Raw genomic sequence first — 19,016 nt, 5'->3', positions numbered from 1 at the left:
GGAAGCATCGAGGCATCCCAGGGCCAGGCGCCCTCGAGGACTTAAGGGGGCAGGAATTCTTGGGGAAGAGGGGGGACGCAGGGACGGAGCTTTTGGCCATCATCACCCTACGCCGCCCGCCCGGTGCTTGCGCGACTGTCGCACCCGACGGTGAGTCACGGGGCCGGACCGGGAGGGCGAGGACACGCCCCGAAGATCTGAGTCCCACCCAGTTGTGTTTGGCGCGGTCGCCAGGAGCTCCGCCCAAGACGCGCCTCCTTGGGAGGTGCCTGCGGCGCACGGGGCGGTGCACGTGGGCGCGGCGCACGTGGGCGTGAAGCGCTGGGACCCGGCTGTGTGCGTGCGCGCGCTAGGCCACTCCCTCGGGTACCCCTTCCCTTCCGGATGCGCCTGTACCTTCTGGCCCAGCGTGGAGGTCGACTTTTTTATCGGGCAGGTTTCCCCAGAGGGTCTAGAGTTCGTTTAAACCGTATTCCCTCCGACCTCCCCAGCACGTGTCCACGTGTCCATGCACGCGATACCAACCCTGGGTAAGTCCTGCTGATGGGTGACTCAGTGTTGCCACAGGATAAGGTCCAGCCATGGCGCCGGCCGCTGGCTGCCCTATTCATCCGAACCCCCGCCACACCTCGGCAGGTGACGGCCCGTTCCGTTTCCCCACCTCCACGCCTTTGCACACACTATTCCCTCTGTCCGTAATGATCTCGTTCTCTTCTGGATGAGCACATACGTAGTCATGCCGTTTCAACTCACTAATATTGGCTACACAGCACTTCTTAGTTCTGGGGAGATTGAGGAAAAAAACCGTCATCTTTCCTTCACACGCTGACTCGGGGCCGGCTTTCCCAGAGGCTTTCCAGACATGCCAGCAGGGGACAGTGTCGTCGTGTCCACCCCTATCCCTCCCCTTCACACCCCACAGGTGACCTTTCCCTTCTCCGATCTGAGATCCCTCCCAAGGAAGCAACAGGTCTCCTCCCTAACCCTTAGCATCTCTCACCCTCACCCCAGGGCCAGGCCCAGTTTCATGCTTGGTTCCTGTTGCTGACTGTCCCCCAAAGAAGGGCTCAGCTGCAAAATGGGCGAAGGCCTAAAGGGAAGGTCCTTGAAGAGATACCTGGGGTAATCTGGAGGTGCTTCCAGCATTTCCAGGAGCCCCTGCCCCCAGGAGAGGATGCCAGGGTTGGGAGAGACCACCTGGGGCCACAGCAGGAGGCAGGTGGGGCTGGACTGGCAGAGCCCTCACATTTTTCTGGAATGCATCCTTCCCCTGCCTGACTCAGGAGAAATTCCAATTGGCCCAACAATCCCTCTTCATCCTGTTCTCCTTGTGGGTGTCGGCCTTAGGGATGGATGTGTGAGCCAGCTCAGGCCAAGGACAGGAGGAGTCAGGTCTAGGGCCAGGAGCCTTCTAGGAAAGGTTTTTCATCCTCAAAAAGAAAAGAAAAGAAAAAAAAACCAAGGAAGAAACATTTTCTCCTATTCCACTGAACATTTTTGTGTCTAGAAATGATTTTTAGAACTCTGACAGCTACTTCTAACCACAGGAGGAACAAGCCTAAGGAAAAGCCAACTTGCTGATTAGGGCAGAGCAGAAATATAGAAAGAACCTGGATCCCAAGTTACTTTATTCAGTCCCTAACTTAACCAGGCCTGCAGCTGCCAGGAGCTAGGTGAGAGGATCAGTTTCCTCATTGTTTGAGCCGCTGTGAATTAGGTTTTCTGTTGCAAACAAAAGCTTAAATCCTGATGTTACCTCGAAGCTAACGTCCTGTATTTGCCGGTCTCACCCACCTCCCCAGCCTCCTCCCCCAGCACGCCCTCCCTCTCTGCCTCAGCCAGGTTAACCCTTGTTCATTTCCCTTAACATTGTGCTTCTGCTCATCTCAGTCTTTGCATGTGCCCTTTTTTTCTACCCGGAATGCTGTCCATGCTCCGTCATTAACCACCCTTGTCCAAGTTGCTCCTGCTCTTTCATCCTTCAGATCTCAGCTTCCCTGATCCTCCCCCAACATACACAGAATGGGTCTGGCCTCTGCCGATACGTTCTCACACCCCCGTACTTCTTTTCCACGGTTATATACTAATGAGTTGCTCTCCTGTGTGCTTCACTGATGGTTGTCCACGGGTTGCAGCCAAGTCCCTTCCACTGATTAGTGCACACCCAGAGCCTAGAGTGGGGCTCCGGCAACATCTGCCATGTGAATGCAGGGATGACGGTCCTTTGGTTCTCCTACCAGATAACAGAGCTGGCACATTGTCAGGTTCACCATGGTGCAACCTCCTACAATGCAGCCCCTTCCACAAACCCTACCGCCATGCAGCTGATCTCCCATGCACCGTGCAAATGCCTGTTTCTGTGTGCCTCTATTCCCCCAACACTGAGCCCTGGGGCGCAGGGCCAGGTTGGACTTGTCTTTGGTCCTATGTCTGGGACAAGGTGGGCATGGTGCTGGGGAGCCATGGGAGCTTATAGGAGCCCAGGCCTGTCTCCGTGAGGTTCATGAAGCTAGCTGAGCCCAGATGGGCTGAGGAGAAGGCAGCTGTGGCCACTGCACCTGTTGGGTCTTGGTCAAATCTCCAAAGATTAATTCTTCCATTAGCAGTTCCTCAGATAGTTCCTAATTCTCCAAATCCCAGTTCCCCAACTAACCAAAGTCACTAACATCACATTTTGGTTCCACTGGACTTCTCAGCTCTGATTCCCATCAAATTACAGATGAGAAGGGGCAGAGTTTTCTGCTTTCCACCTTCTCTCCTTTTCTCCTATTTTTTTTTTTTGTTGTTGTTAGTTGTCTCATTCCTACTTTGTGAAAACACATAGCATTTGCATCCCATTCCTCCACACCTTCACCTTTGTTCTGTCTTCGATCTGCAACTGAAAATATTAGAAGCGCTCTGCCATTCCTTCTGCTGAAATGTTTTCTGTTATCTCTTGGTGGTTTGGAGTTAGCCCTCTAAAAGTTTCCTCAAGAATGAAATCTTTTCAGATGAATTGAGAAGACGTCTGGGATCTGAGCTGAGAACTGTTACAACTGGGCCCCTTGGGTTATTGCGTTCTGACCATGAGGGTTAACAGTGTCCTATTTTTGTGTATGGCATTTTGTATTTTTTTAAAAAAAGGTTAAAAAGTTAAAATAAAATTTTTTTTAAAAAAGAAGGGCTCATGTGAACCACATTCTGAGTTCTTAAACGTGCGGTAATGTTGGTCTGTAGCCTTTATACTGTATCCTCAACTGGGTTTGAAATTTACTTCTCACACTTTTTTCCATGGGCATCATCTAGGTGTGGCTGCCCCACTTTCTGCCACAGAAGGTTAAGCGGTACCTAGAAGTCTGATTTCTAACTCACTGGAATTTCTAATAAGTGACTTGATCTTTCTGGCTGGCCGGCTTTCTTTATCTTTTTCATCTTTTTTATTGAAATATAGTTGATTTACAATGTTGTATTAGTTTTGTATATGATTCAATTACATATACAAAAGTGATTCAATTACATATACATATTTTTTCAGATTCTTTTCCATTATAGGTTATTGCAAGATATTGAATATAGTTCCTTGTGCTATACACTAGGTCCTTGTTGTTTATCTATTTTATATATAGTAGTGTGTATTAATCCCAAACTCCTAATTTATCCCTCTCACCCCTTTATCTTTAAGGTACAATAATTTTTTTAGGGTTCGTCTCGGTGATGGTTGTTCTGGTTCAGTTTTCCCTAGTATGCTGTTTGCCCTTTCCATATTGATTCTAGATTTCTTTTATTTCAGGAACATTTCTTAATTGTATTTTTAAATATTTGCTCTGTTCATTGCTTGGCTTTCTTCTTTGGGAATTCCAGTTGTGGGCACAAAGTTTTCTACCTTCCACATCTGCCATTGTCTCCCAAACACTGTGTATGTCTTTAATATGACTCCTTCTTTTTTCTTTGTTTTTTTTCATTTCTGTTCCCATAGGTACCTACTGTGGCTCCTTCTAGTTTAGTCTTCATTTCTGCAATGGTTTGTTTTACCTTTTTACTTCTGTTTTATTCCAGAGTTATGTAAGTTCCTATTCTGCCTGCTCCTGTCGTCTGCCATCTCATCCCTGAATTCTGGTATTTCTGTTTTACAGTCTTCCTTCATAACTACTAATGCTTTATTAAGTGTCTTATTTTCTTTCTAAAATTCATGTTGGAGTTTAATTCATGTTAGGTAATAATTTTCATGTGCCTTCTTTGAGGCACACTTTTTTGTGGGATTTCTTTGTATGTGATGTCGTTTTGGTATTCTTTTTCATATTTTAAAAATAGTATGTTTTTACTGTTAGGTAGAAAAAAGTGAAGTCAAAACTGCATATCTCTGGTATGCTAGCATTCCTGTAAAGAAAGAAGGAGGGTGCAAGAAAATATGCAGGGCACATGTCTCTGCATATTTGTGGGAAGGAAATGCAGGAGGATAAACCAGAATCAGAGAGACCAGTTACCTACACGGGACAGGTGGGAAGGCAGTGGAAGGAAGGAGGGAATGGCAACAGGGTAGCAGAGATGAGGAGAGAGTGACACTTAACTTCAGAAAAGTTAAATTTGATGTGTGAGTTGGTGATGGGCTTTTAAAAATTCTTCTTCCTGTGTTCTTGTTGCCCCATAGAGTTTCAGGAAGGAGAAATGGGCTGAATTAAGAATTAAGCTATAGCCACGTTGCTTCCAGACTTAGAAGTCTGGCAGGTTGAGCTGGTGTTCTCTGTTTACCGAGAATCCACATCCTGTCCTCCCTGCCCTCGCCCTGGTAACCTGCCTCTTGAACCGCATCACCCGGGCTCCCTCACCCTCAGGACTCGGTTGCGTTCAGCCAGTGGGGGATATTGATAGGAGATGGAGAAGAAGAGGAGAGGAATTTATTCCTCCTGCTTCCTTCTTGCTGGGTGTGGTTGGGCAGTGGCCCTCTTCCTCTGCTGACAGCTGCAGCTCCTGTCTGCTGACCCTCTCCTACAGCTGCAGCTCTCTTCGGGGTCTACAGCCCCTCCAGGCCCAGGGAGGAAACAACTCCCACTGCTCCTGGTCGCTGGGGGCCTCGCCATCCCTCTTTGGTTCCCTTAAGTCTGTCCACACCTTTGTGAACTGTCCCTTTCCTCAGGTATCCCTTTGATGTGCCCTCTGATTTTTTCCGGAACCCTGACTGACACCCATGGACGTATGAGTGCTGATATGCTGGGGAAGTCTTCCTTTGGTGACTGACAAACCGAGTCTCCAGGAGTCTAGTCTCCCTGTGGCTGGGAGGGGTCTGTATGTGCAAGGTATGTGGGCTGTATATACTGGGAGCTCAAGTCCATGAAGCAGAAGTAGGAGAAAGCATAGGCAGGATGACAGTCATAAAACTCTTGACATTCATGGCATTTGCAGTTCAAATCACAGGAGAAAAAAAACTATCATGCCTCAGACATAAGACAGACCTAAGTATTTACTCACAGGTTTTATTTTCAGAATTATTAACTGCTCAGTTGGCAAATTGCTGTTTGAAAAATTGACTGTCCTGGCTTGACAATGTGGTCAGCTGGTCCTTTGCCAGCCTGGGCTGTTGAGCAGATTCTACTTGGAGAATTAGTTGACTCTTGTCAAGGCTTGATTCTCCCCGCCCCAAGCGCAGGACTTGACCTTCTGACTCAGGACAGGCTGACATGGGTGCCTGTGTTCAAGGCCTGCTCTGTTGGGGCCCAGCACGTACCAGGCTTCTTCCAAGATGGGATGGTTCCCACCTGAGTCATCTCAACCTCACCCAGGCAGGTAACACTGCTCACTGCAGGAGTCACCCAACCCCTCAGGCCAGAATCCCGGTTAGGAGGATCTTGGGCTGTCCTAGTTTCTTTGGATGGGAGCCACAGATGGGCTGGGCTGAGCTGAGAGGACAGGGAGCTGGTCAGAGCTAGAGTGGGAAGGCCTGTGGGACTAGATGTGGGCCAGAGCACCAAGGTCCGGGGCCCAAGTCCAGTCTTGGGCTGCTTGGCCTCTCCAGCTCTCTTGCCTTCCCCCTGTTGGGCATTTGGGACCTGTGCCTGAACCCAGCCTTGCCAGGAGATCTGGGGCCATGGTGTGTTGTCACTGGAGTCTGGGTGCTCACACTGGGGCCAGGCATTAAGGAGGAGAGGGTCCCATGTGCAGGGGGGATGGGGTGAAGGCAACAGCAGTCTGACAGGGAGGGAAAAAGTGCAGCCGGAGTCCTGCTGAGTGGCCGAGCCGTGACCAGGGCCTGTCGAGGAGCTGGTGAGCTCCTGAGGAGAGGGGGATGGTGGGGAGGGGTCGTGGGCTCTGGAAGCTATCCTAGACCTGGTGGGTGACACTGCCATCCTGACGGGGAGTCGGCGCAAAGGACCCCTCTGGGGGTGGGGGACACACACACGTCAGAGGAAACAGGGAAGGGGCTCTGATGGGCCTAGGGAGCATCTCTGTGGGTCTGTCAGACCAGTTCCCACCAGCCATGTCCCAGGAGTGCCCCCACCCTTGGCAGCATTGTCCTGATAGTGTGAGCAGAGCTCTCTGGTGTTTGGCTGTGGCAAGGGGAGGCCAGAGTCATCTGGACCTGCTTAAGCTCCAGGGCCCTCACTGTCATGGCCCCTCCTGAGTCCATAGGGTAGTGCATATATATTTATAAAACTTGCAAGAGAGAAGTAGTGTATTTTTTCTTACAGGGACTCTCCAGATTGTTTAAGACTTGATCTACTCCTGCCAGTGGCACGTGTGGGGCTGTGGCCTTGTGACCCAGAGTTCCTGCTGCCCACAGCATCCACTGCCCACCCCAGGCGGGCCGGCCACTGCCCAGGGCTCCCGGTACCACTCAGGAATGTGGGAGGGCCTCAGCTCCATAAAGCCTGTGTCAGGTAAACACTAATTAGACGCCACCACACCCTCCTGGACCCCTCTGAGGGACGAGGGAGCCTACATGGGGGGAGCAGCCTCAAACTCCTGCCCCAGGCCTGGACTTTTTGAGTAGGGCCTTGGGAGAGCCTTTCCTCCATGACTCCTGGCCAGTGGCGGCGGGTCCCATCTCCAGGCCCTCTCACTCCGAGGCAAGCTCATACCCCTGCCACTCTTTGCTCCACCCACTGGTTGGTCAGGGCTCACTGCCAAGCAGCCCCTCCCTAGCACATCAGTGACGAGGGGGTGGGAACAGAAGTTTACCAAGAGTTTGCGCGCATGGTTCCAGCAGCTGTCAGTGACAAGGCAAGGCAGGCATGGATGCCCCCATTTTACAGATGAGGAAACTGAGGCTCAGGCTGGGCTAGTGACTAAGGGAAGCAGCATGTAGTATGTGACTTGAGGCATCTCCCTCCATCCTGAGTAACTAGGGAGGCAGCCTGGCTCCCTAAGCATGTGTGTGGTGCATCAGGGGCTAGTCGAGCTGCTTTCTGGGAACTCTTGCTACGGCCAGAAGCACCTCCCCAGATGGTAGTGGGGTCCTCCATCTACTCCCCTAGAACCGCCTGGGTGGGCACTGCTGACTTCATCGGGCTCCCCTGAGAGGCCAGGCCCCAAGGCGCAGGGCGGGCTGGGTTCCCTCACACGCTGGCTGTCTCAGTGCTGGGTCACTCAGGTGCTCCGATGAGTGAGAACCAGGTGACTGCAAGCCAGGGATGACTAGGCTTCTGGTCAATATTGTGTCCTCCTCTGCCTTGGGCCAGGCATGGCCCTGACTCCTCCTGCCCCCCAGCCTGTCCAGGGGAGGCTGCAAAGCCACTCTCCAGAACTGAGGTCCTTGGGAATGGGGAGGGCAGCGGCCCCCATTACACTTGTATTCCTGCCTGAGGGGCCGCCCAGGTCCCCAGGCCCACAAAACCCTAAACCCTTGATTAGGTCACTCTGGAGACTGTGGGCAGCGGGCTGGAAGGCCTAGCCCTTGTCTAGGTACCATGCCTAGGATACGGGGAGCAGAGGGGGCTGGCAGGGCTGCAGTCCCCAAGTGCCTCTCACCCCACAGGGCACTCGGGCCTCTTGCCTTGGGGCAGGGGCATGTCCCAGAACTGATCTCTCTGTCCAGCCTCACCCTGCTCCCTGTCCCTGCCCCTCACAGGGTCCCAGGAGATGGGGTATATGGGTCTCATGCTGCCAGAGAGGCACTGCCCCAGCCACAACGCTGGGGTGGCTCCACCCAGCCTCTTCCTCCTGCCGTCTGTGCTGACTCACCACCAGGGCCAGGGCTTGTGCCCCAGAGCCCAGCCAGGCATCTATAAAAGCAGACTGGTTCAGGCCCCAGCATCCTGCTTGATCACCACCTGTCGCCGCACAATGTTGGGAGGCCTGGGGAAGCTTGCCGCCGAGGGTCTGGCCCACCGCACTGAGAAGGCCACCGAGGAAGCTGGTAAGGACCCCGAGGCTTCTTTCCACCTGCACCGTTCCTGCCACTGGGGGATCGGGACAGACTCGACTGGGCCTGTGCTGATCCCAGCAGGACTGGGGCAGGCCTTGGCCCCGTGGGGAGCTGAGGCTGATCGGCCGCATAGGGACAGGATGGAGGTGGGGGGCTATGGAAGCCGAGCAAGGGACCTCGGGGAGGAGACATGAGGGGTCCACTGCCCCAAGCACCCCTCCCAGTCAGACCTGCTCTGCCCCCTGGGCTTGATACATTCCTGGGGTCTGTGGCTGAGGCCCGGAGGGGGCAGCTCAGAGGAGGCCCCTGGTGGCAAGAGGGGAGCCAGGGTGCTGGGTGAGCAGCTGGTGGCTTAAATCCGTCACTCTGGAAAGCAGGGAGGGGCCCTTCAGTATTAAAACAAACTATTCCGAGTATCCTATACAAAAAAAGGAAGACAGAGTTTAATTTTTACCATAACTTTATTTTATTTTACATCTTTATTGGAGTATAATTGCTTTACAATGGTGTGTTAGTTTCTGCTTTATAACAAAGTGAATCAGTTATCCGTATACATATGTTCCCATATCTCTTCCCTCTTGCGTCTCCCTCCCTCCCACCCTGCCTATCCCACCCCTCTAGGTGGTCACAAAGCACTGAGCTGATCTCCTTGTGCTATGCGGCTGCTTCCTACTAGGCTATCTACCTTACGTTTGGTAGTGTATATATGTCCATGCCTCTCTCTCGCTTTGTCACAGCTTACCCTTCACCCTCCCCATAACCTCAAGTCTGTTCTCTAGTAGGTCTGTGTCTTTATTCCTGTCTTACCCCTAGGTTCTTCATGACATTTTTTTCCCTTAAATTCCATATATATGTGTTAGCATATGGTATTTGTCTTTCTCTTTCTGACTTACTTCACTCTGTATGACAGACTCCAAGGTCTATCCACCTCATTACAAAAAGCTCAATTTCGTTTCTTTTTATGGCTGAGTAATATTCCATTGTATATATGTGCCACATCGTCTTTATCCATTCATCTGATGATGGACACTTAGGTTGTTTCTATCTCCGGGCTCTTGTAAATAGAGCTGCAATGAACATTTTGGTACATGACCCTTTTTGAATTATGGTTTTCTCAGGGTATATGCCCAGTAGTGGGATTGCTGGGTCATATAGTAGTTTTATTTGTAGTTCTTTAAGGAACCTCCATACTGTTCTCCACAGTGGCTGTACCAATTCACATTCCCACCAGCAGTGCAAGAGTGTTCCCTTTTCTCCACACCCTCTCCAGCGTTTATTGTTTCTAGATTTTTCGATGATGGCCATTTTGACTGGTGTGAGATGATATCTCATTGTAGTTTTGATTTGCATTTCTCTAATGATTAGTGATGTTGAGCATTCTTCACGTGTTTGTTGGCAGTCTGTATATCTTCTTTGGAGAAATGTCTATTTAGGCCTTCTGCCCATTTTTGGATTGGGTTGTTTGTTTTTTGAGCTGCATGAGCTGCTTGTAAAGTTTGGAGATTAATCCTTTGTCAGTTGCTTCATTTGCAAATATTTTCTCCCATTCTGAAGGTTCTCTTTTGGACTTGCTTATGGTTTCCTTTGCTGTGCAAAAGCTTTGAAGTTTCATTAGGAACCATTTGTTTATCTTTGTTTTTATTTCCATTTCTCTAGGAGGTGGGTCAAAAAGGATCTTGCTGTGATTTATGTCATAGAGTGTTCTGCCTATGTTTTCCTCTAAGAGTTTGATAGTTTCTGGCCTTACATTTAGGTCTTTAATCCATTTTGAGCTTACTTTTGTGTATGGTGTTAGGGAGTGATCTAATCTCATACGTTTATGAGATTTTTTTTTTTTCTCCACTGTACATTCCTGCCTCCTTTATCAAAGATAAGGTGACCATATGTGTGTAGGTTTATCTCTGGGCTTTCTATCCTGTTCCATTGATCTATCTTTCTGTTTTTGTGCCAGTACCATACTGTCTTGATTACTGTAGCTTTGTAGTATAGTCTGAAGTCAGGGAGCCTGATTCCTCCAGCTCCGTTTTTTGTTCTCAAGGTTGCTTTGGCTATTCGGGGTCTTTTGTGTTTCCATACAAATTGTGAAATTTTTTGTTCTAGTTCTGTGAAAAATGCCAGTGGTAGTTTGATAGGGATTGCATTGAATCTGTAGATTGCTTTGGGTAGTAGAGTCATTTTCACAATGTTGATTTTTCCAATCCAAGAACATGGTATATCCCTCCATCTATTTGTATCATCTTTAATTTCTTTCATCAGTGTCTTATAATTTTCTGCATACAGGTCTTTTGTCTCCATAGGTAGGTTTATTCCTAGATATTTTATTCTTTTTGTTGCAATGGTAAATGGGAGTGTTTTCTTGATTTCACTTTCAGATTTTTCATCATTAGTGTATAGGAATGCCAGAGATTTCTGTGCATTAATTTTGTATCCTGCTACTTTACCAAGTTCATTGATTAGCTCTAGTAGTTTTCTGGTAGCATCTTCAGGATTCTCTCTATATAGTATCATGTCATCTGCAAACAGTGACAGCTTTATTTCTTCTTTTCCGATTTGGATTCGTTTTATTTCCTTTTCTTCTCTGATTGCTGTGGCTAAAACTTCCAAAACTATGTTGAATAAGAGTGGTGAGAGTGGGCAACCTTGTCTTGTTCCTGATCTTAGAGGAAATGCTTTCAGTTTTTCACCATGGAGGACGATGTTGGCTGTGGGTTTGTCATATATGGCCTTTATTTTGTTGAGGAAAGTTCCCTCTATGCCTACTTTCTGCAGGGTTTTTATCATAACTGGGTGTTGAATTTTGTCGAAAGCTTTCTCTGCATCTATTGAGATGATCATATGGTTTTTCCCCTTCAATTTGTTAATGTGGTGTATTACGTTGATAGATTTGCGTATATTGAAGAATCCTTGCATTCCTGGAATAAACCCCACTTGATCATGGTGTATGATCTTTTTAATGTGCTGTTGGATTCTGTTTGCTAGTATTTTGTTGAGGATTTTTGCATCTCTGTTCGTCAGTGATATTGGCCTGTAGTTTTCGTTCTTTGTGACATCCTTGTCTGGTTTTGGTATCAGGGTGATGGTGGCCTCTTAGAATGAGTTTGGGAGTGTTCCTCCCTCTGCTATATTTTGGAAGACTTTGAGAAGGATAGGTGTTAGCTCTTCTCTAAATGTTTGATAGAATTTGCCTGTGAAGCCATCTGGTCCTGGGCTTTTGTTTGTTGGAAGATTTTTAATCACAGTTTCAATTTCAGTTCTTGTGATTGGTCTATTCATATTTTCTATTTCTTCCTGATTCAGACTTGGCAGGTTGTGCATTTCTGAGAATTTGTCCATCTCTTCCAGGCTGTCCATTTAATTGGCATAGAGTTGCTTGTAGTAATCTCTCATGATCCTTTGTATTTCTGTAGTGTCAGTTACTTCTCCTTTTTCACTTTTAATTCTATTGATTTCAGTCTTCTCCCTTTATTTCTTGATGAGTCTGGCTAATGGTTTATCAATTTTGTTTATCTTCTCAAAGAACCAGCTTTTAGTTTTATTGAACTTTGCTATCGTTTCCTTCATTCCTTTTTCATTTATTTCTGATCTGATCTTTATGATTTCTTTCCTTCTGCTAACTTTGGGGGTTTTTTGTTCTTCTTTCTCTAATTGCTTTAGGTGCAAGGTTAGGTTGTTTATTCAAGATGTTTCCTGTTTCTTAAGGTAGGATTGTATTGCTATAAACTTCCCTCTTAGAACTGCTTTTGCTGCATCCCATAGGTTTTGGGTCGTCGTGTCTCCATTGTCATTTGTTTCTAGGTATTTTTTGATTTCCTCTTTGATTTCTTCAGTGATCACTTCGTTATTAAGTAGTACATTGTTTAGCCTCCATGTATTGTTATTTTTTGTAGATCTTTTCCTGTAATTGATATCTAGTCTCATAGCGTTGTGGTCGGAAAAAATATTTGATACAATTTCAATTTTTTTCATTTACCAAGACTTGATTTGTGACCCAAGATATGATCTATCCTGGAGATGTTCCATGAGCACTTGAGAAAAATGTGTATTCTGTTGTTTTTGGATGGAATGTCCTATAAATATCAATTAAGGCCATCTTGTTTAATGTATCATTTAAAGCTTGTGTTTCCTTATTTATTTTCATTTTGGATGATCTGTCCATGGGTGAAAGTGGGGTGTTAAAGTTCCCTACTATGAATGTGTTACTGTCGATTTCCCCTTTTATGGCTGTTAGTATTTGCCTTATGTATTGAGGTGCTTCTATGTTGGGTACATAAATATTTACAATTGTTATATCTTCTGCTTGGATCGATCCCTTGATCATTATGTAGTGTCTTGCTTTGTCTCTTGTAATAGTCTTTATTTTAAAGTCTATTTTGTCTGATATGAGAATTGCTACTCCAGCTTTCTTTTGGTTTCCATTTGCATGGAATATTTTTTTCCATCCCCTTACTTTCAGTCTGTATGTGTCTCTAGGTCTGAAGTGGGTCTCTTGTAGACAGCATATATATGGGTCTTGTTTTTGTATCCATTCAGCCAGTCTGTGTCTTTTGGTGGGAGCATTTAATCCATTTACATTTAGGGTAATTATCGATATTTATGTTCCTATTCCCATTTTCTTAATTGTTTTCAGTTTGTTATTGTAGGTCTTTTCCTTCTCTTGTGTTTCTTGCCTAGAGAAGATCCTTTAGCATTTGTTGTAAAGCTGGTTTGGTGGTGCTGAACTCTCTCAGCTTTTGCTTGTCTGTAAAGGTTTTAATTTCTCCATCAAATCTGAATGAGATCCTTGCTGGGTAGAGTAATCTTGGTTGTAGGTTTTTCTCCTTTATCACTTTAAATATGTCCTGCCAGTCCCTTCTGGCTTGCAGAGTTTCTGATGAAAGATCAGCTGTTAACCTTATGGGGATTCCCTTGTGTGTTATTTGTTGTTTTTCCCTTGCTGCTTTTAATATGTTTTCTTTGTATTTAATTTTTGACAGTTTGATTACTATGTGTGTTGGCATGTTTCTCCTTGGATTTATCCTGTATGGGACTCTCTGTGCTTCCTGGACTTGATTAACTATTTCCTTTCCCATATTAGGAAAGTTTTCAACTATAATGTCTTCAAATATTTTCTCAGTCCCTTTCTTTTTCTCTTCTTCTTCTGGAACCCCTATAATTCGAATGTTGGTACGTTTAATGTTGTCCCAGATGTCTCTGAGACTGTCCTCAGTTCTTTTCATTCTTTTTTCTTTATTCTGCTCTGCAGTAGTTATTTCCATTATTTTATCTTCCAGATCACTTATCTGTTCTTCTGCCTCAGTTATTCTGCTATTGATTCCATCTAGAGTATTTTTAATTTCATTTATTGTGTTGTTCATCATTGCTTGTTTCCTCTTTGTTCTTCTAGGTCCTTGTTAAATGTTTCTTGCATTTTGTCTATTCTATTTCCAAGATTTTGGATCATCTTTACTTTCATTATTCTCAATTCTTTTTCAGGTAGACTGCCTATTTCCTCTTCATTTGTTAGGTCTGGTGGGTTTTTATCTTGCTCCTTCATCTGCTGTGTGTTTTTCTGTCTTCTCATTTTGCTTATCTTACTGTGTTTGGGGGTCTCCTTTTTGCAGGCTGCAGGTTCGTAGTTCCCATTGTTTTTGGTGTCTGTCCCCAGTGGCTAAAGTTGGTTCAGTGGGTTGTGTAGGCTTCCTGGTGAAGGGGACTAGTGCCTGTGTTCTGGTGGATGAGGTTGGATCTTGTCTTTCTGATGGGTGGGTCCACGTCTGGTGGTGTGTTTTGGGGTGTCTGTGGACTTATTATGATTTTAGGCAGCCTCTCTGCTAATGAGTGGGGTTGTGTTCCTGTCTTGCTAGTTGTTTGGCATAGGGTGTCCAGCACTGTAGCTTGCTGGTCGTTGAGTGAAGCTGGGTGCTGGTGTCGAGATGGAGATGTCTGGGAGATTTTTGCCATTTGGTATTATGTGGAGCTGGGAGGTCTCTTGTGGACCAGTGTCCTGAAGTTGGCTCTCCCACCTCAGAGGCACAGCACTGACTCCTGGCTGCAGCACCAAGAGCCTTTCATCCACACGGCTCAGAATAAAAGGGAGAAAAAGTAGGAAGGAAGGAAGGGAGGGAGGGAGAGAAAGAAAGGAAGGAAGGAAGAAAGGACAACAGAAGAAGGTAATATAAAATAAAGTTATTAAAATAAAAAATAATTATTAAGAAAAAAAAAAGGACGCATGGAACCCTAGGACAAATGGTGAAAGCAAAGCTATACAGACAAAATCCCACACAGAAGCATACACATGCACACTCACAAAAAGAGGAAAAGGGGAAGAAATCATAAATCTTGCTCTCAAAGTCCATCTCCTCAATTTGGGATGATTCGTTGTCTATTCAGGCATTCCACAGATGCAGGTACATCAAGTTGATTGTGGAGCTTTAATCCGCTGCTTCTGAGGCTGCTGGGAGAGATTTCCCTTTCTCTTCTTTGTTCGCACAGCTCCCGGGGCTCAGCTTTGGATTTGGCCCTGCCTCTGCGTGTAGGTCGCCGGAGGGCGTCTGTTCTTCGCTCAGACAGGACGGGGTTAAAGGAGCCGCTGATTTGGGGGTTCTGGCTCGCTCAGGCCGGGGGGAGGGAGGGGTGCGGATGCGGGGCCAGTCTGCGGCGGCAGAGGCCAACGGGAGATTGCACCAGCCTGAGGCACACCGTGCGCTCTCCTGGGGAAGTTGTCTCTGGATCCCGGGACCCTGGCAGTGGCGGGCTGCACGGGCTCCCCGGAAGGAAGGTGTGGATAGTGACCTGTGCTCGCACACAGGCTCCTTGGTGGCGGCAGCAGCCTTAGCATCTCATGCCCGTCTCTGGGGTCCGCTCTGTTAGCCGCGGCTCGCGCCTGTCTCTGGAGCTCCTTTAAGCAACGCTCTTAATCCCGTCTCCTCGAGCACCAGGAAACAAAGAGGGAAGAAAAAGTCTCTTGCCTCTTATGCAGTTCCAGACTTTTCCCCCCGGACTCCCTCCCGGCTAGCCGTGGCGCACTAACCCCCTGCAGGCTGTGTTCACGCCGCCAACCCCAGTCCTCTCCCTGCGCTCCGACTGAAGCCCGAGCCTCAGCTCCCAGCCCCGCCCGCCCCGGCGGGTGAGCAGACAAGCCTCTCGAGCTGGTGAGTGCCAGTCGGCACCGATCCTCTGTGCGGGAATCTCTCCGCCTTGTCCTCCGCACCCCTGTTGCTGCGCTGTCTTCCGTGGCCCCGAATCTTCCCCCCGCCGCCCGCAGTCTCCGCCCGCGAAGGGGCTTCCTAGTGTGTGGAAACTTTTCCTCCTTCACAGTTCCCTCCCACTGGTGCAGGTCGAGTCCCTATTCTTTTGTCTCTGTTTATTCTTTTTTCTTTTGCCCTACCCAGGTACGTGGGGACTTTCTTGCCTTTTGGGAGGTCTGAGGTCTTCTGCCAGCGTTCAGTAGATGTTCTGTAGGAGTTGTTCCACGTGTACATGTATTTCTGGTGTATCTGTGGGGAGGAAGGTGATCTCTGCGTCTTACTCTTCCACCATCTTCCCGATTCCCCCTGCCATAACTTTAAAGCTTCAAAGATTTCTTGCTTAAGAAACCACCGAGTCTGATTCTGTTCAAAGTCAGCCCCCAGGGTTTACACAAAGGACATTTTCAGTTTCTTCAAAGTCCCCAGGGGCTTCCCTGGTGGAACAGTGGTTAAGAATCCGCCTGCCAGTGCAGGGGACAAGGGTTTGAGCCCTGGTCCGGGAAGGTCCCACATGCCGGGGAACAACTAAGCCCGTGTGTCACAGCTACCGAGCCTGTGCTCCAGAGCCCGCGAGCTACAACTCCTGAAGCCCGCGTGCCTAGTGTCCGTGCTCCGCAACAAGAGAAGCCACCGCAACGAAGACCCAATGCAGCCAAAAAACCCCACAAAAAACCCAGAAATCCTTTTTTGTACGTCAGCCGCTGGATGCAGGGAGGCTGATCCAGGCCCCACGTGTTGGACGTTTTGTGAAAAACAGCTTGTGCCGGAGTTTGCTGTTCTCTTTCTAAAGGGCTGCAAACCTGTCTGTGTTTCATTTGAACTTTGCAGCTGCTGTTGAGCACCCCCTTTCTTTTCACCAGCTCTCTGAGTGCTGTGTCACTCCCAGTCTGCACACGAGGGACCCAAGTGGTGGAGGTGATTCTAGGAGGGAGAAGCTGAGCCAGGTTTTCGGACCGTGGCGTCTTCCAGGGCTACCCCGTTACCAACCTGGGAGGGCAGAGAGTTTCGTGGTGCTGGAGGAGTTGCTCTGGGGAGCTTGGTACTGCCGGAGGGAGCTTTGACATTCAGCCTCCCACTGCAGCGCAGCCTCCGTCCGGCCACAGGCAGGACTGCAGCTCGCCTGAGAGGCCTGGTGACATGGGAAACACGCCCGGCCTTGGCTCCAGGTCCCCAGCCAGCAGCAGGGCCTGCTCGTTGGCATCCAGGCCTCGCTGGCCAAGGGGCATGGAGAGCCCTGCGCCTTTACCTAGCTTACTCAGCTTATCTCCTGCCAGTCGGGCCCCTCTCCGGTCTCTGAAGGAAGCCAGCTGGGGGTCCTTCTTGGGAGCAGCTTGTCCTGTCCTGGCGGGGGCGGCATCCCCGAGCCCCTTCCAGCGTATCCAGGGTTGTCTGGGCCCTGCTGTGAGGACAGGCAGCTTACACTGTGCTCTCACTCTGGGCTTGTCTCATTGTTTCAGTTGACTTCGTGGAGGGAGTGGTGAAGGAGGTGGTGAAGCCTGCCAAGGAGGCTGGAGAGAATGGTACGGCCAGGGTCGGGGTGGGGAAGGAGGGAAGCTGGGTGCTGGCAGCAGCCTGATCCTTGCCTAACCAGATCACACCTTGACCCCAGTGTGGCATCCTTTCAGTTGGTGTATAATTATCTGTGCTCATTTGAGGTCACAGGCCGTACTTTGCTAAAGCAAGTTCCATCTAGATAGTCGCCTCTGTGGAATGTTAAGAGGATGACATCACAAAAGACCAGGTGCAGGCGTGCTGGAACAAAACATCTGAGACATAAAATCATATATTTACATGAATACATATTTACATAAATGTTTATATGTTTGTGCTGTGAGTATCACGATGTAAAAAAGCACGTGTATATCTCACTCCTTACAACAAAATAGATTCCGGATGGATTAGGACTTAAATACAAATACATGAAATTATTAAATTGTGAGAAGAGAACATAGATTTTGGCATAATCTCAGAGGAGGGAGGGTCTTTTTAACAATGACAGAAAATCCAACAGCTATAAAGGAAATACTAGGTAAATTGGACAATATAAAACTTCAAAATTTTCCATTGTGGAAAAAAAAACTGTAAGCCAAACCCAAAGAAAAACCACAAACTGGGCAAAAATATTTGTAGTAGAAATGATAGCCCAATATAAAAATGACCAAAAGATACAAACAGGCAGTTCACAGAAAAATGAAGCATGAGTAGGCAGTACACCCACAAGCAGATGCTCTGTCTCACTAACAGTTGGAGAAATGCAACCTGTTTGGAGAAATAAAAGCAAATTTTAATGCATTCCTCAGGAGCTATGCTGCCCTCTGCCCCACAGCCTCCTCCAGGGCACGACCCGGTAAGACTGCCACATCCCACAGGCCACTCCAGGTGACTCCAACCCAGCGGGTGACTTGAATTGTTTACTTTGCTCACCTGGATATCATTTCTTCCTGACAGCCATTGCTGGAGCTTTAAAGAAGACCCAGGAGACAAGGGACAAAGTGGTAAAGGAAGTCACTGAGACGGTGACCAACACAGTCACAAATGCTGTCACGCACGCAGCGGAAGGCCTGGGCAAACTGGGACAGTGAGCGTGCCTGCCACCAGCAGGCTCTTCCTGAATCGCAATAAACAGCTGTGAAATGTGTACACTGAGCCCTGGGTTTGTTCCTGTTTGGGTGGAAACATTGTGTTATGTCCCGAGTGTCGCACCACTCTGCAGGGACAAGAGGCCAGCACCTTGGCACCCACTGGGGGTCAGATAGATCCCTGTGATAAATCAGATGTGCTGCTCTCACGTTATGACTTCTTATGTCAGCAAGGAGCTCTTGAGAACTGTTAGTGTCTGTGCTACATTTCTTAAAAGCCTATTTTCGCAGCAGCTATACATAGCTTTCAGACACCTCAGTGCTTCAAGGACACCCCAAGGGAGGACCACAGTTCAGCTTATGTGTTCTTTGCGTTTTCCTTGAAATATTCTTACAGCAATCAGGGATGATAACAGACCAACCTGACTGAGGGGTTAGCTGGGCAGGCTCAGGCAGGTTGAGCTGCTTCATGTTCTGAAAGAGGCTTCAGAGAAGTGTTTCTGCTGGACAGTCACAGAATCAGGTCATGGAGAAACCGAGTCCACTGCCTGTTGGCTGCTGGAGCTGCTGTCAGATCTCCACTCAGAGACTTGGGTTAGGCCTAACTGGCGGTAGTGGGTCAGAATGCCTGCTCTTCTTTCCTTCCTGCCACGAGTGAGTCAGTACCATTAAAGTTCAACATGTTTGAATAGCATTTAGCTTAACATTTTGGATTAAAGAAAAAGGAAATGACTTGTAAAGATACAGCATTGCTTATTTATCCTGCTGGAAGTTATTGTTCTTAGGGGAAATTAGAAGAAAAGGTGTTTTGTGGAATGAGTTAGTTGCTCCCCACATTTCTGGAGTTCTTTCAGAATTGGCTTCACACGTTTC

The 19,016-nt window shown here is 48.0% G+C and overlaps 1 protein-coding gene across 2 annotated transcripts; it reads left to right on the top strand.

The window, feature by feature from the left end:
- The first annotated feature begins 291 nt into the window (after positions 1–291).
- On the top strand, positions 292–18,189 carry FAM25A (family with sequence similarity 25 member A). 2 transcript variants are annotated; one of them, XM_079900145.1, is made up of 6 exons: positions 292–530; positions 5,114–5,273; positions 6,663–6,851; positions 8,042–8,329; positions 17,022–17,084; positions 18,013–18,189. In XM_079900145.1, exons 3-6 carry the CDS (start codon positions 6,815–6,817, stop codon positions 18,144–18,146), a joined length of 522 nt encoding a protein of 173 aa, XP_079756271.1. In that variant the 5' UTR covers positions 292–530; positions 5,114–5,273; positions 6,663–6,814; the 3' UTR covers positions 18,147–18,189. The 2 variants fall into 2 exon arrangements, with proteins under 2 accessions (XP_079756271.1, XP_079756272.1); XM_079900146.1 differs by lacking the exon at positions 6,663–6,851.
- The last annotated feature ends 827 nt before the right edge of the window (positions 18,190–19,016 follow it).

Source organism: Stenella coeruleoalba (assembly GCF_951394435.1).
Source record: "Stenella coeruleoalba genome assembly, chromosome: 16".
Lineage (NCBI taxonomy): Eukaryota > Metazoa > Chordata > Mammalia > Artiodactyla > Delphinidae > Stenella > Stenella coeruleoalba.
The sequence above is the reverse complement of the archived record's forward strand: the minus strand, read 5'-3'. Positions and strand labels throughout refer to the sequence as shown.